At 42.9% G+C, this 26859-nt stretch overlaps 1 protein-coding gene across 3 annotated transcripts in view; it reads right to left on the bottom strand.

Moving 5' to 3' along the window:
* pam (peptidylglycine alpha-amidating monooxygenase) overlaps positions 1–26859 on the bottom strand; it is a 353785-nt gene that overhangs the window by 133493 nt on the left and 193433 nt on the right. For all 3 annotated transcript variants that reach the window (XM_078565974.1, XM_078565966.1, XM_078565978.1), the window contains exons 11-12: positions 21164–21240; positions 19264–19367 (exon numbers count right to left, since the gene is read on the bottom strand). In XM_078565974.1, coding sequence (XP_078422100.1) covers positions 19264–19367; positions 21164–21240 — 181 coding nt within the window. The remainder of the gene's footprint in view (positions 1–19263; positions 19368–21163; positions 21241–26859) is intronic.

Below are 26859 nucleotides of genomic sequence, written 5' to 3'. Positions count from 1 at the left end.
AGTTGACGTTTCGAGTCCTCATGACCCTTCAACTGTAATTCTGTTTTTGTTTTGGATTTCTAGCATCCGCAGTTTTTTGTTTTTATCTTATTAGAGAAGAGAATGTGTTCACGCTGCGGATGATCAGGCAGAATAGAATGCAATTCAAGAGACACGTCTTGTGGCAATCCAAGGAATCCCAAAGATTCGACCTCGCGTGATTGGGTGGAGGGGGAGGATTGGTATTCAGTTCGGGTCTTTTCTGAAAACTGACAGATGTTATGATTCAACAACATGGGGAGAAACAAACCTGTTGAAAGCTGGGAGTGATGTTGGACTGGCTCTTGTGAAAACTGCCATTCAGCTGAGAGTGGGATGTAAAGTATAACTGTGGTGTGAGGATTTTAGGTGTGTTAAAAGTTAAGGGGCGATATCTTTTCTGTAGTTCAGTGTATTAGTTGCTTGTGGTTTAGTTAATGTTGCTTTTGGTTTAGTTAATGTTGCTTTTAGTTCATTTGTTACAGTAAAAGTCTTAAAAGTTAAATTATTTTTTATCCTTTCATGGGATGTGGTTGTGCCGCTGGCAAGGCCAGCATTTGTTGCCCATCCCTAAATTCCCTTGAACTAAATTTAGGGATGGCCATGAAGGGATTAAAAAAACTTGAACTGAGGGGCTTGCTTGACCATTTCAGACAGCAATTAAGAGTCAACCACATTGCTGAGGTCTGGAGTCACATGTAGGCCAGACCCGGTAAGGACAGCAGATTTCTTTCCCTAAAGGACATTAATGAACCAGATGGGTTTTTACAATAACAATGATAGCTTCATGTTCACCATTACTGAGACTAGCTTTCAATTTAAATTCTGTCAGCTGCTAGTGTGGGATTTGAACCTGTGTCCCCAGAGCATTAGCCTGAGCCCCTGGAACACTAGTCCAGTGACATAACCACTATGCCACCATCACCCTCACCTTGTCATGTGATCCTTTCAGCCAGTCACTGGAAATTCAAATATCTCTTTAAAAGTTAGTGGTCTCAATGTGGATCGCAACACACACACACACACACACTGGTAGAGGTCTGATAATGTCTGTTGCTCATCCTCTTGCTATAAGAAATGGTGCATGATAAAGGTGGAAGATATTACATATAAATAGAAATAGCTCCAATAATTTACTAAACTCCAGAAACCTGTGGGAAAACAATTAAGGCTAGTTTATTTGTCATAACAGTAAAGTAAATAAATGAAATTAGGCGAGAAACAGGGCTCCTAAAATGCTGCTGTTTAAATACTATACAAGTTGAAAAAGTATTCAAATGAACTATTTTACCCTTTGGCAATGTTTTTAAACTTGCAAAAGAATAATGTAGGTTATGGCTGGAATAAGATTATAACAGGAGCGTTGTTGGAAGAAAATTGAATGTGGTATCTAGAGAAGGAACATCTGCAATCAGAGAGCATAATTAACTCTTGAAAGAGAGCGGAATTGCTGAAAAAACAATAAGCAAAATAACAGAGGATGTTTAAAATAAAGTGGGTGAAAATTAGTCATAAACAAGTTGGGTATGAATAAAGGTAGTGTAATTGCTATTTGCTCAAACAGGTATTGGAAAGAAGGGAATTTTGAAGTCACCGTATGATCTCTGCTATACGTAAAATTGGATAAATATATATTTCCATATTCTGCATTGCTAATAGTAGTTATGGTTATTCATGTCCTTGTTAACTCTCTTATCTGGTGTCCAAACCAGAATATTCCTATCATTAGAGTGAGCAGTGACTTATCACTGAGCTATTCATGCACACTTAGTTGTCTAGGTAAAAGCTGGGGAACAGTCACCACTTTCCCTCTGAAGTGAAAAAATACCCTAAAAATAGATGCATTACAAAAAATAATTCAAAGCTACTCAACTGAGTTAAAATATCTCAAACTGTAATAGTCAAGACCGTTTCACTCTAGGCTTATTAAATGATATAATTATGAGTAGTTTTGGTTAGTAAAACATGAATAACAGAACAGGCCGAAAGTCCCATCAGATAGTTTCTGGAAGTTTCCCTTACAAATACTATCAAAAGCATAACTGTAAAGTTTAATGGTACACTTTTTGGACTATCTCAAGTTTAAATAAGATTGGGCATCGCTGATTGCAACAATATTTATGAATGCTTGAGAATCAGAATGGTTACAAACAGCCTTTGAAGGCCACCTTTCAGCCCTTTGTGTCCTCACCGGTTCTCTGCAAAAAGCAACTCAGCTAGTGCCATTCCCCTCCTCTTTCCCTGGAGCTCTGCAAATTTCTCTTCACATCCTTGTCCAATTCCCTTTTGAAAGTCACAATAAAATCTGCCTTCACCATACTCTGAAGTAGAGCATTCCAGATTCTAATCATTCACTGCATAGAAATAATTAAATTGAGCCTTATTAGAAATTTCCTCAACTACAAAAGGGCTTTTTTGATACTTTGAACTGTTGCAGTTTCATTATAAAACAATACATGCCCTAACAAAGTAGGTTTTTACCAAGATTAGTAAAAGTAATTCTATGTAGTCTTTCCTGTGAATAAACACTTTCACAACTAAGGAAAACATTAAAATGCAAGATGACATACATAATTGTTTACTTCAAATGTTACTATTTTTCATGTAAATACAAAAATGCACTGGTCAAAGTATTATTTTACAATTGCGCCCATAAGATTCCTTTGAAGAATTAATTTAAAAATGCAAAAAACGTTAGACTGAGATATTATAATTACAAGTCTTTCCCAAGACAATGTTATGTGAATTACAAACTTGGATACAGGATCTGAATTTCAATCTGGATGGCAGTTGCACTTCTTCTACATAATGTTTTTCAAGTTTAGTTGGGATGCCAGTGAAAACTAACTTAGAGCTAGTTCAACATCAAGCTTCTTGAGCTTGTCTATCTCGAAAAAGAAACTCCATTCATGGAATCCATAGGAATGGTGAGAGTTGGTACATTTAGCTCTTACGATTGATATAAACTATGTGGATGCAAAGGACAGGCAAAGAATGTATATATACCGCTGCTGTAACAAATAATTTTGTTTTTCATTTAGAAAAATATAGGAAACCTCACTAACGAAATCACTTATACTGTATCTTTTTCCCTAATTTTCCCAGTATAGAAAATACTTGATGTTTAAGTCACACTAATGGTCTATGGTGTAAGTGAAACAATGATTATACAGCAATTCCATTCAAGATAAGGAGCACCACTGTAATGGGCATGATTTTGCCTTAATATAATTGTGGGGGCCGTTCAGGAAGCCAACCGCCACCTGTGATCGGCAGCGTTCTGCAATTTTATGCGGGCAGGCCAATTAAGGCCCACGCAGCGTGATACACGGCCTGGGAATGAACGCGAAGGGGCAGGCAGGGGCATGAAGGCCACCAGATCCAATGGCGACCCGGCAGCCGATTCAAATGCGGCCTCAGCAGCCCCTGTAAGACAGCCACTGAAGGACACGGAAGTGCTGCAAATGGAAACCGTAGTAGATGGACACGGTAGGCGAGAGGGCAGTCGGCCCTGTGTTTTTCGGATGAGTACCTCGCAACCCACCTGGAAGAGGTGGCAGCGAGGAGAGAAACTCTTGTCCCCAGGGATGGAAGGAGGATGCCTACCCATCTCACCAAAAAGACCTGGGAGGTGGCGGCATCCAGGGTCAGCAGCCACGACGTGGTGGGGTGCACATGGGTCCAGTGCCAGATGCGCTTCAACAATCTCCTGTGATTGGGAAGGGTGAATACTGTGTTGGCATGGGTCACTTTGCATAACAGTTAACAGCTCCCCTTGGACCTCAGAGGTGTTAAGAGTGTGAGCGCCAAATGTAAATGAGGCAGGAGGGGGTGAGCCCTGGCTGCTTGGATTGAGTGCCTTGCGGCTCCAGGGTCACAAATCGGCTGAGCCCTGCGAGGTATTCCTCAGGTGGGGTTGGTCAGGCTGCAATGGCACTGCAGGTAGAGAGTGGACTAATCAATGCTCCTCTGCCCTTTCAGAAGAAAACATCCCATAACAATGTTGAGGGGTCACTGACTGGCGGGGGACCCCCACACCACCTCATCCTCACGCGATATGAGGAGTCTGTGGAGCTGGAGAGGCGCCATGCACCTTGGTCAAGCGGCAGCGGTGAGGTTGGGGTGCCAGAGGAAGGTAAGAGTGCAGTGCACTGAGGTGAGAATGTCAGTTATTGCTACTATTCCAGTATAGTCTCTATATTGATGTGAGCCTGGAACCTGGAATCCCCATTGATAATCGAAAGACGAGGGCACCATGATGCAAATCTCTGTCTCATCAGGGTGCCAGGCATGCACAGTGACAGTTTTGTGACTTAAACTAATGACATGTCCTTCTTGTCCCTTTTAGGCTCCCCAGCAGCCAGTCGTCATGAGGAACCTGAAGGCCCACCCCTGACCCAAGGACCACCCTGCTCACCACGTACCTGCGTCATACCCGCTCCGTCAAGCAGGCACCAGCGCAGATATCAGCACCTCGGTGGGCATAACATCGCCATGTAGTTTATTGGTGCACGTTGATGAGGGCACTTCACACTCGCTTGAGGTGCAGGCGGAGGCAGAGAGTGCCCAGGGTGTTAGCAGTTGGATGGAGGATTGCTGGGGACCAGGACAATGCTCAGTCAATGGCTGATGATGGGCCTCTGGAGTTGTCCCTGAGGCAGCAGATGTTGGATGTCCAGCAGGGTGTGTGGGAGGATCTGGCAGAGATATATGAGGGAATTTGTGCCATGGTGTCTGTTGTGGAGGAGTCCTTGCAGAGCGTGAGCACTATGTTGATCCTCATGCCGAGCGCAATGCCTCCTCCATGGACAGAGTGGCAACTCTCATGGAAAGGCTCCTCCAGGGACACAATCAGGGGTTCCTGGGGATGCCCTTGGACCTGCAAGCCCTCATACCGGCAATGATCACAGCTGGTCAATGTCAGTGTGGGAGATGGATTGGGCACCAGTATCCCAGCTAGATGCCCGACCATCAATGGTGAGCAGGGAGGTCCAAAGCGACCTGACGTTGGTGCACAAGCTGCCTGTCGTCTCTGCAGGCTCCTCTCAGGGAGCTCTGGATGATGGCAGCAGCTCCTCCACCCCTCTGCCAGTGACCGTGGCAACTGATGAGGCTGTGGCGATTGGGGAGATGTCAGCCGTGGCACTGGCCGCTCCCTCCCAGGCGGGGCCAGCACAGGCTCCATGGGCCAGAGGACACCTGCCAAGGTCATCAAGGCCAACAAGACAGCAGAGTGAGCAGGCTGTCTCCAATGTCGGTGCCAGCGAGGGGGGAGCACCTAGATATAGCACCTGCAAGTGAAAACTTAAAGCACTTTAAGCACAACACGGCCTTATTACGGGTGATACTGGTTCCTCCATTTTTCTTTTTTTTTTAATGGTGAGATCGGAAACGCTGGTTCATGTTAATTTTTGCAATGTTTCACAGTCACAAGTAAATGAGATGTTATTTTGTGCTTTTGGCCTTTGTATGCTTCATTTGTTCTGTAGGTGCAGGGTAGGCAATGATGTTGTGACGGACATGTGTCTCCTGAATCTTTATTGCAAAGGCACATAGTTTATATTGTTGACCAAGGAACTGGCCCTGTCAGGGATCGAGCATGGAGCCTGCAGCCCTGGCCTGGTGGTGGTTCTTATTTGGTAGTCTAATTGAAGGAGCATTGGATGCAAGTGTCCTGTGTGTCCCTGCTTCTCTGTAGGTTATCCAGGTCTGTGTCCATGCCCTCAGTGTTCTCCTCACCGTGCTTGTCCTCGGACTCACTACCGGACTCATCATTTGCTGCTTGTGCAACTGTGTCAAGATCTTCTTCCCCACTGCGTTCCCCCCTTGCCAGTGCCAGACTGCGGAGAGCACAGCATGCAACCACTGTCAGTGACACACGATCTGGGGGGTACTGCAGTGTGCCCCCTGAACGGTCCAGGCATTGGAACTGCATCTTGAGAAGGCCTATGGTTCTCTCTACTCCCGCCCTTGTGGAGGTATTGCTCGCCCTCCGTTCTTGGGTGGCGGAGAGACGTCTTGAGCCACCTTTTGAGGGGATAGCCCTTGTCACCCAGCAGCCATCCATCCAGTTGGGCTGGAACACTGAAGAGCCTCGGCACCTGGGAGTGCCTCAGGATGTAAGCGTCATGGGAGCTGCCAGGGTACCTTGCACCCTCCCTGGAAACTATGCGCATACCCGCAGGATGCTTTTCTGGTAGTTGCATATCAGCTGCACGTTCAGTGAATGGAAGCTCTTGCGGTTGAAGAAGTCCACTGAATGTAGTGACGGAGACCTGAGCACCACGTGAGTGCAGACGATCGCATCCTGCACCTGTGGGAATCCTGAGATCAGGGCGAATCCATTGCCCTTGTATCTTGGTTGTCCTGGTCCCGGGCGAAATGCACAAAGTTGTGTTATAGGAGAAGATGGCATCCGTGACCTCATGGATGCATCTGTGGGTGGTGGATTGTGAAATCCCACAGAAGTCACCTGTGGAGCCCTGAAAGGGGCCACTGACATAGAAATTGAATGCCACGGTCACTTTCACAGCCACTGGCAGTGCTTGCCCTCCAGGTCCCCTTGGCACCAAATCCTGCAGTAAGTGGCAGGTGTGAGCCACCAGGTCCCCTAGACATGCGCAATTGTCAGCAACACTGGTTCTCAGTCATCTGCAGGATGGCAGGCGGCGTCTATAGACCCTGGGTGTCACTAGGCGCCAACCAGCCACGGCTTGCTGTCGCTCCTGGGCAGCGTGTGCGAGAGCTCCTGTTACCCCTTCTTCGTGAGGCTGCTGCTCCTGCCTTTGCGCAGCCAGATGCCTCAGTTGCTCTCTCCCTCGTCTTCTATGGTCCCTGTAGGCCATCAGGCATACAGCTAGGTCACCAGGATCCATGATCTTGGTGTGATCTTCCTGCAGCATGAAAGAGACACGTGGTTATCATGGCTGTACTTAGCACCTTTCCTGGCACTGTTTGACCGCCCCTTAATGCTTTCTGGAGAGTGCTGGTCACCCCTCAGATGGCCAGAGCTGAGTGCTCTGCATGTCTGCCCTGTCAACCTGTGACATGGGGGGCACTGGTCTAAACCAGGATGCTGAGATTGCAAGGGGCTGTGAGCACCTCCAGCAGTGACTGCTACATGGCCAGCGATGGCGGGGAGATTGTACAACGTGTGCAGTCCAACTGCTCCGTGGTCCAATAAAGTGGTGGCGGACTCTAAGTCTGTGCCGGGGGTAAAGTATGGAGCACTTGGTGGCCCTTTGGTGCCTCCATAATGCTTGCATAGGTGGGCAGGATAGGAGCCTGACCCCAGTCACATCACTGTGGCTGCGCCTGATCTGTCTTAGTTGCAGAGGCACGGTCAGTTTATACAGGTGTTCCTAATGTGTGGCCACTTCCCTTGCTTACCCTGCCCCCCCACCTTAATTGCCTGTGCGCGGGGTGCAGCGCCAAGGCAGCACTTATCGTTCCGCCCCTCAGCAGTTGCCTCCGAGGCTGGCCAGCACTCGCCTCCAGACACTTCCCACCCCTCAGCAGTCGCCTGTGGGGCCAGGCATCAGTTTCCCCTGCCTCCCCTTGAGGCCTGTAAAAATGGACAAGCTGTGCAGCATGCGGCTGCTCACTCACCTCAGTTCCCCCAAAGTGGAGGCCGCCAAGTGCACATCACCTGCGTGCTGTTGTGAAACACGTTGGCGTGCTTTCCCGCCAACGTGGACAGATGATACGGCAGGGTTCCAAGAGCCTGGCGGGACGGCCTTTTAATTATATGCTAATGTATTACAATTAGCTACCCGCCGACCGATGACAGGAATCGCGGCCCACCATTGGCAGGCTGAGTGGAAGATCGCGGCCTGCCTTCATGTGAAGTCGATCCCACCATATTTTCCGCACTCACCACCTATCACGCCTGCCGCCAGCTGACTCGGAATATTCCACCCTAAGTATTAATTACTGCTAATCAACTCCTCCCAACAATGAAAATTAACTATCATAAGTGTGAGGTCGCATTCCTACAAGTATTAATTGATGTTAGAGATTTAAAAACGTCAGCTTTAAAATTTTTCTTTTTACTTTTCCTTTCTCTATTTTTCCTCAGTCTTAATTCAGTTTTTTCCTTCATTCTATTTCTTTCTGAAACTTGTTTGACATCGAATACACCCACACTTCCTTTGTCCTTCAACTGTTTATCGTTTATTTCTGAATTCTTAAATCTGTTTGGTTAAGCAGATACATAGTTGGTTGCCGTATTCACTCAGGTTCCAGATGTGTCGTTTTCCTTGCTGTGTCCTTTCAGTTTGCACTTTCAGCAACTTGTCACACTAAAAAATGCATAAGCCTACCCATGCAAAGGAAAGTCTAACTAACAGAATTAGATATTTTGCTGCAGCTGAATCTGGATCATGACTGTCTCTTTTCCTGACTAGATTAAGAGGGGTATGACATATACATATACAGCAGAATAAACACCCCTCCCTAAACTGCCAGATGTTGCACTTAACAAGGGGCATACTTGAAGAGCAGATTTTTAATCTTATTGGGGGGGTTGTGGGAAAGAGACAAGGTGACTGGAAAAGGATGTACTGGGGTGTTGGCACTTTGAAGGGCAAATATCTTCACTCTGGTTCTCTCCACAGATACTACTTGATCTGCTAAGTGTTAGCAGCATTTTCTGCTAATGCTTCAGATTTCCAGGATCTATTACAATTTTCTTTTGTTTCTCCCTGGAAACCTGTCATGACATACGTACTTTTAAAAAGATTATGTGTCTTGTAATTTAGTGCCGTTCTTGCTGCTTTTAAGCGCTTAGATAAGTAGATGTCACAGGATGTCGTTCAATACATTGCTCCAGTATTTTGCCTGAGCTCACATCCAGTTAGTGTGAGCCTGGAGGATTCTGAAAGTTTCCTAAGCTGAACTGAGCCTAACAGGCTTATTACCTTTGGCTGAACTATCTTGATATTTTCTCTTCTGTTTGCTCAGAGTAGGCAGGATGTCATTATTGTTGCCAGGGTGAATACGTGAATGCAGTATGACACCAGATAAAAGTCACCATTGACGTATTTTTCCAAGAAGTAAACAGTCTACCTCCGCTACTTTAACAGGTACTGCTACAGAGTTGCAGTTGCTAATTAATCTTGGCACACACTGAAGAACCATAAATTAAATGAAAATCATTCTCCAAAGGTAGGAACCTTTCAATGAATATCAGTGCATGAATGATGTAAAGAAAAAAATATGCACTCAGCCCATCTGTTAAATGATAAAAAGCTATTGAACTCTTGAGAATGAAAACAGTAATTAATTCAGCAGGAAATTGTTCTGATGCCTGGAATGCTGCTTATTTTAACCACTCATCTTTCATTGCCCTTGCAATCATTTCCACTCACAAAAAAATACATTTCTACTATATTCATCTTTAATAATTAATTTAAAGATCTGCCATTAATATGTTCCTTTCAGATACTGTTTGATGCATGTTTAAAGGAATGCTTTGTAGGCTCAACTATTGTATTTTCTGAGTTAATTTTTAAACATTGAAAGTATGGCTGTAATGATCACATAATACTCTTGATCATGTAGGTTACTTTATGGTATATAAATGCACCCTTTTGTATCTTTAGTCTGGGGGACTGACAAAACCTGCATTAGAATAAAGACCAGCTCACTACCTGGTTTCTCCTTGCCCTTTTCCCACGTTTCAAATGAAAATGAACTAATTGGATCACATTTGGAGGCTATTTTGTTTTAAAAAGTATTAATTGTTGAAAGTGTGCAGAGTAACTGACTGGTCCCTGGCTGCTTCTGTGGTTGGGGACTGATGGGAAATTTCATTGCATCTGCCACATGTTCCATTGCTGCCTACAATGTGAAAAAAGCTCCCTGATATTGCCACAAATGAGGGCCCTCAACTTCAGAGTTAATTTGTGAATTGCTACACATTTGCAGTGATTGACTTTAGCGCCTCCACATAAATGCATTGTTCTTCAAACATTTTTCTTTTCAGATGAGTTAGCATAGACCACCACCTCCTCATCCTCTGCTGAGAAGATGATGCCCACTCTGGCCCTTCCTGCATTCTGTGAATTGCCTGGTACCATATCCTCTCCCAGAGAGAGAGCAGAGGGGCAAGAGAGGGCGAAAAAGAGAGGGCATGATATAAATGCAACTAGTATTGGTTTTTGTTACAATTTTAGCTGCTTGCAGACCATGCCCATTCAGAATTTCTGAAAATACATTTTTTATTCCTCCACCATAGTCATGGCAGTGGCAATGGGTGATCTTTGTGATGGAGAGGGTATGGGATTGAAAGAAAGGAGGCCTTGCATTTATGTAGTGACTTTCATTACCTCAGAAAGCCTGAAAGTGCTTTACAGTCCATTAAGTAGGATAAGTTTTTTTAGTCACTATTGTAGTGTAGGAAATATGGCAGTCAACTTGCACAGAGCAAAGTCTCACAAACAGCAATGTGATAAAGGCCAGATAAACTTTTTTTTTTTACATTGTTGATTGAGGAGCAATATATTGGCCAGGGCACGGAGGTATCCCCCCAGCTCTTCTTCAAAGTAGAGTCATTGGAACTTTTACATTCACCTGAGACAGCAGATGGGTTATCAATTAGTGTCTCATCTGAAAGACTTCCACCATGTATCACTCCCTAAGTATTGCACTGGAGTGCCAGCTTAGATTTTTGTGTTCACGTCTTGAACCAAATTTGAACACGACCTTCTGACCAAGAGGCGAGAGTGCTACCCACTGAGCCACAGCTGACACTTAGCCTTGGGATCAAGCAGGGTAGCTCACCATTTTGTTCAGCCAAATCAAATAGGGGGTTGGCACCAGTGGCAAGGGGGCAGTGTTTATGACAGATGCTCAAAATGACACTTGGTCTCCCTGATGGTCAACTGAAGGGTTTCATAGGTAAAAATTAGAATTGCAGCTCACCCAAAATACCTCCCCTGTGGTTAATCTTTCCCTACTCTTAACAATATTTCTACATAAATCAATTTCTCCTGACCGTTTTCCACACTATTAGGTATTGGTGACCTTGCACTATTATCTCCTTTGTCACAGACCTTTCCTTTTGTTCTTTCCTTTCCCCCACCTTTTTGCTTGGCTCTGTACTTGCTTAGAAACTGTGAAATATCTAACTTATCCTAGTTCTAATGAAAAGTCATTGATCTGACATGTTTACTCTGTTTCTCTCTCGACAGGTGCAGGAGCACTTCAAGCATTTCCTGATTTTATTCCAGGAAGGAAACTTGATTTCCCTATATACTGCATCAAGCAACTATGTCATATAAGCAAAAAATGTATTTCCAGAAATTCTGAATGGGCATGGTCAGCAAACAGCCAAAACTGTAACAATAGCCGACATTAGTTCCATTTACATAACACCGTTAGTGCAGTAAAATGTCACAAAGGTGCTTCACAGGAATGAGCATTTCAAACAAAATTTGACATTGAGCTGCATAAGGAGACAGTAGAAATTAAGACAAAAACTTGGTTTTAAGGAGAGTCGTAGAGCAGTAAACAAAGGTAGAGAGATGGAGAGATTTTGGAAGGGAACTCCAGAGTTTACAACCTAGTCAGCTGGAGGATGTAAATGATAGAGCAATGAAAATAGTGTACGTACAAGAAGCCAGAATAGGAGGAGCACAGAGATTTCAGAGGGTAGTAGGGCTGAAGGAGGCTGCAGAAATTGGGGGGGAGCCATGAGATGGATGGATTTGAAAACAGGATTAGAATTTTAAAATAACGACATTTCTAGATCAAGAGCCAATATAGGTCAGCAAGCACTGTGAACAGAACTTGGAGTAAATTAAGATACAGGAAGCAGAGTTAAAATTTCATAGCTAAAAATTAGAATTGCGACAATCAAATATTTAACTTCAATTATTTGTACAATATAGTTGTTTTCATATGACCATCACTGGAAAGGAAGTTGGTCTCTAAGAATAATGACAGTATCACTAAACGTCAGAAAATAATGGGCAAATCTTTCAATGCATACACGAATACAATTCCCTAGATTCTAGAAAGGTCCCAGCAGATTGGAAAACCACAAACGTAACACCTCTATTCAAGCAAGGAGGGAGACAGAAAGCAAAGAACGATAGGCCAATTAGCTCAACATCTGTCATTGGGAAAGTGCTAGAGTTCATTATTAGTGGGATGGTAGCAGGACATTTAGAAATTCATAATACAATAGGCAAAGTCAACATTGTTTTGTGAAAGGCTAATTGTATTTGACAAATTTATTAGAGTACTTTCAGGATGTAACAAGCAGGGTGGGTAAAGGAAACCAGTAAAGGTTAATGTATTTGGATTTCCAAAAGGCATTTAATAAAGTGCCATAAAAAAAGGTTCCTGCACAAGATAAGATCTCATGGTGTTGGGGGAATATATTAGCATGGATAAAGGATTGACTAACTAACAAGAAACAGAGAGTCGGGATAAATGGGTCATTTTCAGGTTGGCAAACTATAACGAGTGGAGTGCCAAGGGGATCAGTTCTGGCAAGTTGAACTATTTATGACCTATACTATTGACTTGGATTTGGGTCCGACTGGATTGCAGCCAAATTTGCTGACAATATAAAGATAAGAAAGCAAGTTGTGAGGAAGACACAGAACCTGCAAAAATGATATAGATACATGAAATGAGTGGACAAAATTTTGGTATAGTATAATGTGGGAAAATGTGAGGTTGCTTATTTTGATGGGAAGAATAGAAAAGCAGAACATTATTTAAATTGGAGAGACTGCAGAATCCTGCAATACAGAGGGGTCTGGGTGTCTTTGTACATGAATCATAAAAGTTAGCCTACAGGTACAGCATGTAATTAGGAAGGCAACTGGAATTTTGGCCATTGTTGCAAGGGCAGGGGTGGGGAGTATAAAATTAGGGAAGTCTTTCCACAACTGTGCAGGGCATTGGTGAGACCGCACCTAGAGTACTCTGTACAGTTTTGCTCTCTTACTTGAGGAATATGCTTGCATTGGAAGAAGTTCAGAGAAGGTTCACTAGGCTGATTTCTGGGATGAATGGATTGTCTCATGAATTAAGAATAGGAGACTTCGGACAGTTCCAACTTACTTACCTAAATAGTTACCCAGGAGTTGTTAGACAGAATAAAATGTGGTCTAACACCTGGGTAGCTATGCAACTGACATCCCCTACTCCCTCCTCGCCGCGCTCCATAACCATCCCAACTCCCCCCTTGACCCCCAATTATTTCTCCTGATTCCTGACTACACCCAAACTGACCTGACTAGCCCACACCACACAAGTCCCCCTGACCTGATCCCATCATCTGATTTCCTCCCCCCCACCCTGACAACTCCTGACCCGGCTCCCCCACCGACCCGACCTGATAACCTTTTCTGAACCTACCCATCAACCCCCTCCCACCTCACCCACCCTCTACCAACTTCACCCATCTGCCACTCTATCCACCTCACCCAACAGCCACCCCAGCCACCCACCACCATACCCTCTTACCTTACCCACTCGCTCACCTTACCCACCCTACCCCACTTAACTTCTTTCCAAAACTGTTTTCAAAGAAGCTTTGGGGCATTTAAACTATTACCAGAATACAGCAGGTGTCGTAAAAAGGGAGTGGCTTCTGCGCAGATTCTCTGCGCTGCGCCCTATGAGACTTGCTGCACCAGGTTTGAATGTGAATGATACTCCATAGGAATACTGCTCAGAAAAAGTGAACGAAGCTAAGCCTGTATTTTGTTTTGTCTGATCAGGGTTGGAAATAAAAGTTTACGATTTGGATTGGAAGATCTGGGCTCTTATGATCTTATAATGAAGATTGCACAAAAGTTGAGTCCATAGGGCCACACCTCAAATGTATCATATGTCCACAAAGTAAAAATTGGTTTGGGCTTAAATAATCACATTCTGTTACTTAACTGAACTAAATGTCCCAAATGTCCAATGGGCTTGGTTTTCCTGTTGTCATCTGGGTAGGCCTACATTTCATGGCAGCCAGAGAGTATTCACATATTGTTACAAATGCTAGACTTTACAAAATGGTTGTTTTCAAATGTCTTCTTTAACTCAAGGTGACACAGAACATTCTGAAAAATGGGGTCAGTGAGGTCATACTAAACACCTCTGCAGGAGATGTGGCCCATGTGATCTGGTTGCCATGGGGGAAATACTCAAACAGAAACCTATTGAAATATCAAGTGACAATTTTAACATTTGGAACAACTGTGTTTTGAGTCACAGATACAAGGAGATACTGCTGCTTGGAGAAACAAAGCAGATGCTGCTGTGTGGAGTGGAGGACTATTTTGTGTTAACAACCAAGCACAATGCTTGAGGAAAATGGTTTTCTATTCAAAAAGTGTATAGAACCAATGGGATTTTTGGACATATAAGGAACAGGAGTCACCGAGGTGGGCCTTTTTGGTCAAAGTCAGATCTGGCGGATTCTGGCTGAGTGGAATGACTTTTGAAGGACAAGAGATTTCAACCTAGTGTGACAGGGAGTTCTGAGCCTGCTGGAGTGCCAGGAGTAACTTTGGACTTATTCCTCTAAATTACATATCTACCAGAAGTGCGTTGCACAGCAAAACGGATTGTAAGGTGTACCTCGATTGCGTTAGTTAGTTAATGTGAAAGTGCCTTTTTAGTTTGTTGTATTAGTAATGTTTGATCAATGTTGAATTTAGTTTGTTACAGTAAAAGTCTTACAATGTGAAATCTTATCTTTCAGTTTTAAAAAAAATAAGATTATTGGTCTCATGGGGATGATAATAAAATCTACTTATATCTTAAAAGAGAAAACAACTCACAACCAATGGCAGAGATTAGTCACAAATGGTAAAAACCCTTTCCAATCTTAGGCTTATCACCTCACACAAGGATGAATTCATGAAGCTCCAGATAAGTAAGCAGGAAAGAGAGTGGAATTCAGGGAAGTATATGGATAAGTACCAGCTGCAGTTTGGTCATCACATTCATCTGCTCTTCCCTCATCCTTCTGCAGCACAAACAATTTGTCATCAAAATACATGATGGAACCCTCTTCACATTCTTTGTACTGAAAGTTTAGTGCTAAATATACTCCTCAGTTACCAATGCTTTCATCTCCTTTTCTCCTAGATGCCATAGCAATGAGCAGAGAAACAGGAAGAGAAACCTAGCCTTTCTGCATCAAGACCGGTCAGCAGCCCTTCACACACATTGACAATCACACTACACTTTCCAAGCACCATCCCGAAGACCATGCTGCAGAGATCTTAGTTAGTGAGCCAGAGAAGGATGCACAGTGTCTCATAGAAAATGTGTGACCAAGAAGAATTTGGAATAAGTAATGAGAGTGAGCTTCTTGACCATAGTAAGTGTTCTGACTTCTTCTCTAAGTCTCTCAATCCAGCTTTCAAAAGAAGGCCATGCAACTAGAGACACTGCAAGTATTTGCAGGTATCGAATCCATCATGGTGCCGCTGATGTAAAAAGTGCATGACACTGCAACCCTCCCTGCAGCAAGTGGCATCTCCAGGTCAATCAGCAGTGAAAATCCCCAGTAACAGAGATTCAAGTAACAGTCCTTGTTTCTGCAATGGAGGCATCAACTTCACCCATAGAAGCCTACATCAACAATAATATGCATTAAGCAAGCACCCTTAATGTTATAAAGTGTCCCAAGGTGCTTCACAGTAACATTGTAATGGAAAATTTGACACCTGATCATGTTGAAAAATTTAGGGCAAATGGTCAAAACTTCCCCAAAGACGTAGGTTTTAAGGAGCGTCTTTACAGGAGAAAAAGGTAGGGGTGGCGAGGTTTAGAGAGGGAATTACAGAACTTAGGGACTAGTTGAAGACATGGCCACCAATGTTAGAGCTATTAAAATCAGGGATTCACAAGAGTACAGAATTAGATGAGCACAGATAACTCAGAGGATTGTGTCGCTGAAAGAGATAACAGAGAAAGGGAGTGGCGAGGCCATGGAGGGATTTGAAAACAATAATGAGAATTTTAAAATCAAGGTGTTGCTTAACTAGGTGTCAGTGTGGTCAGTGAGCACAAGGGTGATAGGTGAATGGGATTTGGTGCAAAGCAGGGCATAGGCAGAAGAGTTTTGGATGACTTCAAAGTTAATGGAAGGTAGAATGAGAGAGGCCGGCCAAATGCATAAGTAACAAATGCATGGGTGAGGGTTTCAGCAGCAGATGAGCTGAGGCAGTGCAGAGTCAGGTGACGTTAATGTGGTGGAAACGGGTGGTTTTAGTGATGGCACAGATATGCGGTCAGAGAAATTCATCAAACAGTTAATGGGGTCAAATATGACACTAAGATTGCAAACAGTCTGCTTCAGCCTTGGTTTCCTGAGAGAGGGATGGAATTGGGGCTGGGGAACAGTGCTTGTAGTAGGGGCCAAAGGCAATGCCTTCAATCTCCACAATATTTAATTGGAGGAAATTTCTGCCCATCCAGTGCTGGATGTCAGGCGAACAGTCTGATAATTTAGAGACAGTGGAGGGGTCAAGGGGGGTGGTGGTGAGGTGGAGTTGGGCTTTGTCAACATACATGTGGAAATGATACTGGGTTTGCAGATGATGTTGCTAAGAGGCAGCATGTATATTTGAAATATAACGGGGCCAAGGATAGATACTGGGGGGGATACCAGAGCTGTGCAGGCGTGAGAATAGAAACTGTTGCAGGCAATATACCAGATAACAACCAGATAGAGAAGAATGGTAGCAGGTGAGTGCATTCCGATCCAGCTGGATGATGACAGAGAGGCACTGGAGGAGGATGAAGTGGTCAACCATGTCAAAGTCTACAAACCGGTCAAGGAGGGATAGTTCATCTTTGTCATAGTCACATAGGATATAATTTAGTTTGATAAGAGCTGTTGTGGCAGGGACAGAAACATGATTAGAGGCATTCGAACATGGAGTACCAGGAAAAAGGGGCATGGATTTCAGGGGTGGCCACATGTTCAAGGTCTTTGGGGAGGAAAGGGAGGCTAGAGATGGGCTTGCAAGGACAGAGAGATCAAGGATTTTTTTTGAAGAGACGGGCGCTGAGAGGAGATTTAAAGTGGGGGGGGGGGGGCAAGAGCAAGAACCATTAACAATGACAGTTAACATGGGTGCCAGGAAAGGAAGTTGGGTGGTCAACAGGAATTGGGATTAGGGAGGAGGTTATATCGACAAGATGAGCTTGGAGAAAGCATGAGGACAAATACATGAGAAATAGGAGGACAACGCAATTTTAGGTCTCCAGCAGGGGTAAACTTTAGAGGAATTATGTCCCAGCAGGCTAGGAGAAAGGAGAGACGTGGCAGAGGCAGCTGATCAAATGGTCTCAATCTTAGTGCCATGAGCATCTTGCGCTCATTGCTAGAGTTGAAAGTGGGGGAGACAGGAAAAAGGGGTTTAAGGTGACATTTTGCAGTAGAAAGAAGGAGCCAGAGGTTATTTTTGCTTTCTAAGAGCCTCCTGAAATGGTGAGTGCTTTTGGGAGGCAAGAGCAGGACCTGACAGTGCTTTATGTGGTCTGTCCAGATGTGGTGATGAATGGCTTAACCTGTTGTCCGCAGTATCTGTTCAAGTATCCATCCTGTGTACTTAAGGAAGCAGAGATGAGTGCCATACTAAGGAAACGGCTTAATGGGGACTAGGGCATCAAAGTTGGAGGTGAGAATGTGTTATGCAGAACAGTAGCTGCAGAAAGCCAAAAAGCTGGAGAGATAGGATTTTGAAAGTACAGCTGTAAGAGAACTGAGGGAGAAACTTAGGGGGGCAGACTGGAGAAAGCTGATACAGAGGAGGAGCTCTTAGTTTCAACAATTTCATTGGCAGCATTCAGTCTACTTCTTCTTCAGGTGCCTCAGATAGAGATAAATTATTTAGATCCAATTGTATTTGCGTGGAAGAGGAACAGGGAATTTCCCTGCAGCATGGGAAATTCAGCCTGAACGGAGTTCCTCTTAGGACCCAGTTTTCCTGAGATCAAGGTCACTTGAATCGCAAAAGGCTCCTGGAGGAGGGACAGAGTGGCCAGTCACCTCGAACCCTGTTACTGATGGAGTACTGGATAGCACAAAATCAGGGTTGATGAAACACATAATTGACAGAGGCACTAAAGTGAAGCAGTGAAACATTAAAACGTCACACTTATGTGTTGCAGAAGGCTTCAGCTTTCTCAATGCTTTCATCATTATTTAGAGGAACAATGTTGAAGCAGATCTTTTACAGCAATTACAATGTAACTCAAATTACATCCAACCATCACCATAGCTAATATATTAAAAACCTTGTGTCTGCACACATTCCTTTCTGTGTCATAAAAAAAGAAAATGCTGGAAATAAACAGGAGGTCTGGCAGCACCTTTGGAGAGAGAAACAGAATTAATGTTTCAGGTCGATGACCTTTTGTCAGCTTTTTAAAAATTCATTTACAGGATGTGGGAGTCGCAGGCTAGACCAGCATTTATTGCCAATCCCTAATTGCCCTCGAGTAGGTGGTGGTGAGCTGCCTTTTTGAACTGCTGCAGTCCATGTAATATAGGTACATCCACAGTGCAGTTAGTTCCAGGATTTTGACCCAGCGACAGTGAAGGAACGACGATATATTTCCAAGTTAGGATGGTGAGTGGCTTGGAGGGTTCCAGGTGGTGGTGTTCCCACCTGTTTCTTCCTAAACAGATGCTGCCTGAGCTGCTGAGTATTTCCAGTTTTTATTTCAGATTTCCAGCTTTTAATCACCCCCCTACCCAACTCCATTGTTTTTAGTTGAATAGAGCAGTCTCTGAAGTCCCCCTCTGTGCATAGATGTGAAATTCAAAGTTAATTTGCATAAATGATCAAGTATCTGTAACTCTGAAGAAGAGTCATACGGACTCAAAACATTAACTCTCTTTTTCTCTCCACGGATGCTGTTAGACCTGCTGAGTTTTTCCAGCATTTTCTGTTTAAGTATCTGTGGTTACTGACATTGTACATAAATGCAGAGGGATTTTTTTTCATTTAATACAGTAATATACTTTCCAGTTATATGGACAATATAAACTGTGATAAGACATGGCACAATATTGATAAAACAATTTATTACCCAATAATAGGTTATCTTAAATACTTTTCAGCAGAAAACCTAGATAATACAACTGCCTTGAGAAATAAAGATAAATAATGTACAATTACTAAGGCCCCTTTCAGAAGTAAGATGTACGATCAATATTGAAATAAAAAATGCCAGTCCAGTTATTAAATGGGTCAATTTGAGACATACCCTATCCGTGTAACAGTTGTCCTTCCTTTTCCTGAGAAAACACATCTAGCTGTAATGGTGTCACCATATTTAATATCCATTGAGTTTTCCATATGATAGAAAGCCTGAGAAGAACACAAAAACAGAAAGTTCCAAAACAACTTTTAAAAAAGTTTCACGGCACTTTTTTTCAAAGATTAATTGAAAAAAAATTAAGTAGATAGCTTTTAAGAGTCAATGGCCCAAAATTTGCTGCCAAAACAACTTGCAATTATTAATGCATAAATCGTTTAGCAACTTGTGGTGAGGAAGAGATAACCCATGAATTACAAATCACAATTTGCTGAATGATTTGCACTGCTCTACAATTAGCCTCGTGAAAATGGCAGCTTGCCATCTAACTTCCTATGACTTTCATGAAGTTGCTGCATTTGTGCAGTAATTGACAATTAAAGTGGCAGGAAATTAGGGCTGGTAATTAATTTGAAAAGGAGATTTATGTCCCTGCTATGTCAATCAACCTTTCGAATCCATAAATGCAAAAATTTAAACCCTAGAGTCTCATTGTTATAGGTAGCAAATTGCTTGGAGCTTTTCGTATTTTCCCTATGACTGATGTTAGGCTAACAGGTCTGCAGTTTCCAGTTTTTTCTCTCTCTCATTTCTTAAATAATGGGGTTACATTTGTCACCTTCCAATCTGCAGGAACCATTCCAGAGTCTATAGAATTTTGAAAGATGGCCATCAATGCTTCTACTATCTCTACAGCTACCTCTTTCAACACTCTGTGATGTAGATCATCAGGGCCAGGGCATTTATCTACTTTAAGTCCCATTAATTTCTCTGGTACTTTTTTTTATTAATATAAACATCTTGCAATTCCTCATTTACACTAGTCCTTTGATTCTCTATTATTTCTGGGAGGTTTTTCATATTTTCCTCCGTGAAGACAGACACAGCGTATTCGCTTAGTTTCTCTAACATTTCCTTATTCCCCATTATAAGATCTCCTGACTCTGCTTGGACCCACATTTGTTTTTGTTAATCTTTTCCTTTTTACATACCTATAGAAACTTTTACAGTTCATTTTTACGTTTCATACTAGTTTACTCTCATATTCTGTTTTCTCTTTCTTAATCTTTTCCTTGGACCTTTATAGAATTTCAAAATGCTCCCAAACCTCAGGCTTTTCTTTTTTGGACAACTTTATACACCTCTTCCTTTGATCTAATACAATCTTTGATTTCTTTCATTAGCCACGGTTGGAACACTTTCCTTGCTGTGTTTTTGTGCTTTGAAGGGATCTATTTTAGTTACAAACTCTTTATGTGCTAGCCATTGCCTGTCTACAGTCATACCTTTTAATGTAGTTTCACAATCCACCATAGCCAATTTGCCCCTCATACCTTTATAGTTTCCTTTGTTTAGATTTAAGATCCTAGTTTCTGATTAAAATACATCACTTTCAAACTTAATGTAAAATTCAATCATATTATGGTCACTCATTCCTAAAGGCTCCTTTACGACAAGATTATTAATTATCCCCTTTTCATTGCACAATACTAGAAATAAAATAGTCTGTTCTCTAGTTGGTCCCTGAACGTAATGCTGTACCTGATACATACTTGATATGACTCCAATTTACCCTCCTTCTTCTCAGTTGTTTTTTGCTTTCTTTCTCAAACCTTAAATATCATTGGTTAAGTGGATGGACTGATGGCCCTGTTGTTCACCAAGTTCTCGGTTGCCCTGCTGCCATCGTAGCAGCATCAACTCACGTTTGCAGCAACTTACAGGGCAAAAAATGTTGAATTTAAGGGTGTGGGGAAAAGTCTAAATAATGGGACACACTGCAAAAATCCTGCTCCAGCAAGAATTGAGCCAATATTTGCAGATTTTACGAGCTGAGGAATAGACAAACCTGCGGCAGTTGTGGACTCTGTCGGCCTATTAACGTCCATTTCCCATCTCTTACTCTGTATCCACTAACCACCTGACCTAAAATTACAGAAATCAACACTGAATGCGCAGTTATTGGTATAGTTTAAGTAAAAATGCACTGAAACATAATTGTACCTTAAAAGGTTATTACTGAAAACTATGACTAGAGGTCAGTGAGTTACAAATTGCATGTCTGGTTAACATGTGCAGTCAGATGAGACAAAAACAGCTGTGTCACACTAACATGTTACTTTCTCCAATAAGCATTGATTAAAATACAATTCTATTTCTAGAAACTAACTGTAGACGTGAACAGATTTCAAACATCTACTGATAGCAACAGAAAGGTTAAACAATTACCTGGGTTATATTTAGTATTAAAGGCAGCTCAACTAATTCCTTTAATGCTGAAATTTTTTTGTTCATTAACAATGTGAAGAATGTGCATTTCAGCATAACAAATTTAAAACATAATATATTAAGCATGCTTCATCGACAGCAATATTTCTAGTACCAGATTGTGCATGTACAATATTAGAATATTTAAAGTGGCAACTATAAACAGGGAAATTAAATACTGCCCCACTTACTTGCTTCATATTTACTATTAAGGTTCTCATTCTCTATGGTTCCAATATTTTACTCCATTTTATTCCCAAAAAGTGTTGCAAAACATGCTGATACGTTACTGACATTGTTGCACATACAATGAACATACTCAAAAGGGCTTTCAGATTAAATGAATTCAACACTATGGATATCTCATTGTGCAATTGGCGTTTACAAGCAACAATTGAGCAGGGCACCTGAAAAAAATTCAGGGTAATCAGGCAGAGTCAAAGGGTTTTGCGAAAGGGACATCATGCTTAACCAATTTATTGGGAGTTCTTTGAAGAAGTAACTTGTGCTGCGGATAAAGGGGAAACTGGTGGATGTACTGTATTTAGATTTCCAGAAGGCATTTGACAAGATGCCACATCAAAGATTATTGAGAAAGATTAAAAGCTCATGGTGCAGAGGGTAGCATATTGGCAAGGATAGAAGGCAGGCTAGCTAACAGGAAACAGGGGGTAGGTATAAATGGATCCTTCTCTGGTTGATAAGAGGTAATGAGTGGTGTGTCACAGGGATCAGTGCGAGGGCCTCAACTTATTATAATTTATATAAATGACTTGGATGAAGGGACTGAAGGTATGGTTGATAAATTTGTTGATGACACAAAGATAGATAGGTGAGTAAATTGTGAAGAGTACACAATGAGGCTACAAAAGGATATGGATAGGTTAAATGTGTAGGCAAAGGCCTGGCAAACAGAGTATAATGTGGGAAAGTGTGAAATTGTCCATTTTGACAGGAAAAATAAAAAAAAGCCTATTATCTAAATGGTAAAAATTTAGCTCTGCAATATATTGCAGTCAATTTTTTAAAATAAGTAGTTATTGGACAATGGTTTTAGAAATGTCCAGGTTACATTTTATGTTCCATTATCAGATATGCATTGTGCAGAAATATTGACTCAAAGAAACCATCTATAATTTAGAGCATGTTAAAAATTTTGGCCTCAAATTCCCAACCCAACCTGTTGGAAGATAGACCTGGACCTGGATAAAATGGGTTTGGGCCTCACAATGAGGACTCCAATGACCAGTTAGGGCAAGTGTTTGTGCCCACTTCAAATATGGTCATTGGCTTAGGAGGAGCCAGGACTCCCCATGCTGTGTTTTTCCACTTTTCCAATTAGCAAAGGGCTCTGGTGTCACTCCACCAGAGGTACTGTTATGATTCCAGCTGATGTCACTACTGGACATGCCACATCCCAGGGTGGAACCCGGCTTTATAGACCCTAGCCTTTATTTTTTGTTTACAAATGTGGAGGGCGACTACTGATCAGAGTAACAGGAGTCAGCTGATAAACTTAATAAAAGAATAAAACATTTATTAAACAAGATTAACTATATTACAATACACCATCACCCATACCTTTACAGATATATACAGATTTGTAAGGATAACACAAGTTACAAAAGAGATCTTGTACTCTAATGTTCCCAGTAAGTGTACAGTCTACGTAAACCATTAGGCAGCCTGTGGTCAGACACACCGAACTCTGAAATCAAGTGACAGATGCCACCCAAAGCAAATGCTATGGATCTCTCATCAACTCCCCCCATAGACACTTATCAACCAGTCTCACTGAGCTCAGTCTTTCACACAAGGGTTTCCAATCTCCAATCTCAAAGAACACACTTTGGAGTCTTCTCCCAAATGGCACTTTCTCCTAAACGCCTTCCACAAGGGTCCACCTCCAGGGTTTGAACTCTCCTTTTGTTTTTTCTGTCCCCTGGATCGCCACGTGCACTTCCTCACTGACTCAGCCATGCCAATGGAACACCACTGCTTCACATGCCCATAGTAAAGAATTACAGACCTTCGGCTGTCTCCTTGGATCTTCTGGTTTCTCGCAAGCCTATTTTGCTTCAAGCCTGCTTCCTGCAGCTTTCTCCCTTTAAGCTTGGAGCCTTCCACTCTGCTCCTTGCGTTCACTTCCACTGAACAGGATCTTTTCCAGGTTCCTATCCTTGTCCTTTTACTAGATTGTCCTCTTGGGACCTTTCCTGTTCCACTCCCCTGGATTTGGGGGCATTCTTCTTTAGCTTTTGGAACCTGCTCCTTGCAGTTCCCTCTCCTGTGTCTTGCTTCTCCTAGCAGCTGGCTTCAACTTTAGTTTGGTACTTGCTATCTGTCCCTCTCCTCTGCTGCTTCTGCTGGCAACTCCTTCCAACTGAACTCAAACTGCTTTTGGTTTCTTTGTGTCTGTGTGGGGCTCTGTCTCTTTCTCTCTGTACTCAAGTTGCTGGGCAACAGCACAGTTTTTTTTCTACCTTGTTTGTTTTAACTCCCCCTTCAAGAGTCATAAAATCTCATTAAATGCAGGCATATTTTAAAGTGAAACTAAAACTCAGGTTTCATCCTTTTAACCCACAAATACAGAAATACAAGTTATTAAATAATAATAATAAATTGAATTTCTGTGTTTGTGGGTTAAAAGGATTTAGGCTTGAATTTAGGACGGTTGATCAGTAAGTTCGCGGATGACACGAAAATTGGTGGGGTGGTAAATAGTGAGGAGGATAGCCTTAGATTATAGGAGGATACAGACGGGCTGATCAGATGGGCTAATCAGTGACAAATGGAATTTAATCCGGATAAGTGAGAGACGATGCACTTGCGCAGGGCAAACTAGGCATGGGAATACACGATGAATGGTAGGACCCTGGGAAGTACCAAGGATCAGAGGGACCTTGGTGTGCATGTCCACCACTCCCTTAAGGTAGCGGGACAGGTAAACAAGGTGGTTAAGAAGGCATATGGGATATTTGCCTTTATTAGCCGAGGCATAGAATATAAAAGCAGGGAAGTTATGCTGGAACTGTATAAAACGCTGGTTAGGCCACAGCTAGAATATTGTGTGCATTTCTGGAATCCGCATTATAGGAAGGATGCGATTGCACTACAGAGGGTGTTGCCTGGGCTGGAAAGTTTTAGTTATGAGGAGGGATTGGATAGACTGGGGTTATTTTCCCTGGAGCAGAGGAGATTGAGTGGGGACATGATTGAGGTGTATAAAATTATGAGGGGCATAGATAGGGTAGACAGGAAGGAACTTTTCAAGTCTGCACTGATCAAACAAGTACCTAACTATTCTAATCCCATTTTCCAGCACTAGGCCCATAGCTTTGTATACCACAGCATCATAAGTGCACATCCAAAGCTCCTTAAATGTTATGAGGGTTTCTGCCTCTACCACCCTTTCAGGTAGTAAATTCCAGACTCCCACCACCCTCTAGGTTAAAAAATTCTTCCTCACACCTCCTCTAAACCTCCTGCCCCTTACCTTAAATCTATGCCCCCTGGTCATTGATCCCTCCACCAAGGGGAAAAGTTCCTTCCTGTCTATGCTATCTATGCCCCTCATAATTTTATACACCTCAATCATGTCCCCTCTCAATCTCCTCTGCTCCAGAGAAAATAATCCCAGTCTATCCAATCTCTCCTCACAACTAAAACTCTCCAGCCCAGGCAACATCCTGGTAAATCTCCTCTGCACTCTCTCTAGTGCAATCACGTCGTTCCTATAATGCGGATTCCAGAACTGCACACAATACTTTAGCTGCGGCCTAACCAGCGTTGCACACCAAGGTCCCCCTGACCCTCGGTACTTCCCAGGGTCCTACCATTCATCTTGTATTCCCGTGCCTTGTTTGTCCTGCCCAAGTGCATCACTTCATACTTATCCGAATTAAATTCCATTTGCCATTGATCAGCCCATCTGACCAGCCCGTCTATATCCTCCTGTAATCTAAGGCTATCCTCCTCACTATTTACTACCCGGCCAATTTTTGTGTCATCTGCGAACTTATTGATCAACCCTCCTACTTTCAAGTCTAAATCGTTTAAATATACCACAAACAGCAAGGAACCCAACACCGATCCCTGTCGAACTCCACTAGACACAGGCATCCAGTCACAAAAACACCCCTCAACCCTCCGCTTCCTGTCACTCAGCCAATTCAGCATCCAATTTGCCAAATTGCCTTGGATCCCATAGTGCTGGCACTGCTGAGGCTGCTGTGTTGCTGGCCCTCTAACTGGACTGGCAGCTCTTGGGGGCAGGCTGCCCAAATGGCAGCCACTTACTTGGCTGCCATTGGTAACATGTGGTCCCGCTGAAACAGGGTCACCTCCTAGTCAGTTGGAAGGTGGGGGATGTCATCGTTGGACGCAGTCTACATATTCAAAGAAGGACCTAGCTAACTCGCCTGCTGAAAAGAGCTGATTAAGATCAGGACAGGGAGGGTAGGCTGCAGAATCACGGTGGGTAAGTGATTGGCCTCATTTTTAACTACCCCCTTCCTGTTTGCAATAGCAGGGGAGTTAATATTAGGGAAAATGTTTCAAGAGAGAATCTTGAATAACAGGTGTAAAAGCATTTAATTTCATTTTTAGGTCCAAAAGCTTCATCATTTAGCTTATTATCACACGGAATAAAGATCAAAACCAAAGTTGCCAGCAATTTAGACTGGCCACAGCTACAAGGCCAGTCTGACCAGTCATATATCTGTACATTTTCAGTAATGAAGTTTAGAAGATTTGATGCTCAGGCAATGTATAGAGATGAGTGTTGTTCTTGTTTTCCACAAGAGTACTTGAGCTCACACTATTATTCTGAACACAAAACCTTGAATACTGCTGGTCTTAGACTCCCACAAGGATTTAATGAGAACCAGGGATAGCTGAAATATGGATAAATGAGGTTCAAATGTACTTTGTGGATTCTTCTATTCCAAGGAAACATCATAACATTACTGCACTGCATACCAGATGATGGATTCAGACTCCCATTTGAGATACTCTCCTTCAGAAATTTCTCCAATAGTTTCCCTACCACTGACGTGAGACTCACTGGCCTGTGGAACAGCCTTGGTTCAAATATGGACAAAAAAGCTGAACTCCCGGGGTGATAGAGTGACTGCCCTTGACATCAAGGCAGCATTTGACCTAGTGTGACATCAAGGAGCCCTAGGAATCTGGGGGGAAACTCTCCACAGGTTAGAGTCATCCCTAGCACAAAGGAAGATGGTTGTGGTTGTTGGAGGTCAGTCATCTCAGCTCCAG

Source organism: Cetorhinus maximus, chromosome 2 (assembly GCF_964194155.1).
Source record: "Cetorhinus maximus chromosome 2, sCetMax3.hap1.1, whole genome shotgun sequence".
In the NCBI taxonomy this organism is placed as follows: domain Eukaryota; kingdom Metazoa; phylum Chordata; class Chondrichthyes; order Lamniformes; family Cetorhinidae; genus Cetorhinus; species Cetorhinus maximus.
Note: the sequence above shows the minus strand (reverse complement) of the source record. Positions and strands in the feature narration are given on the sequence as shown.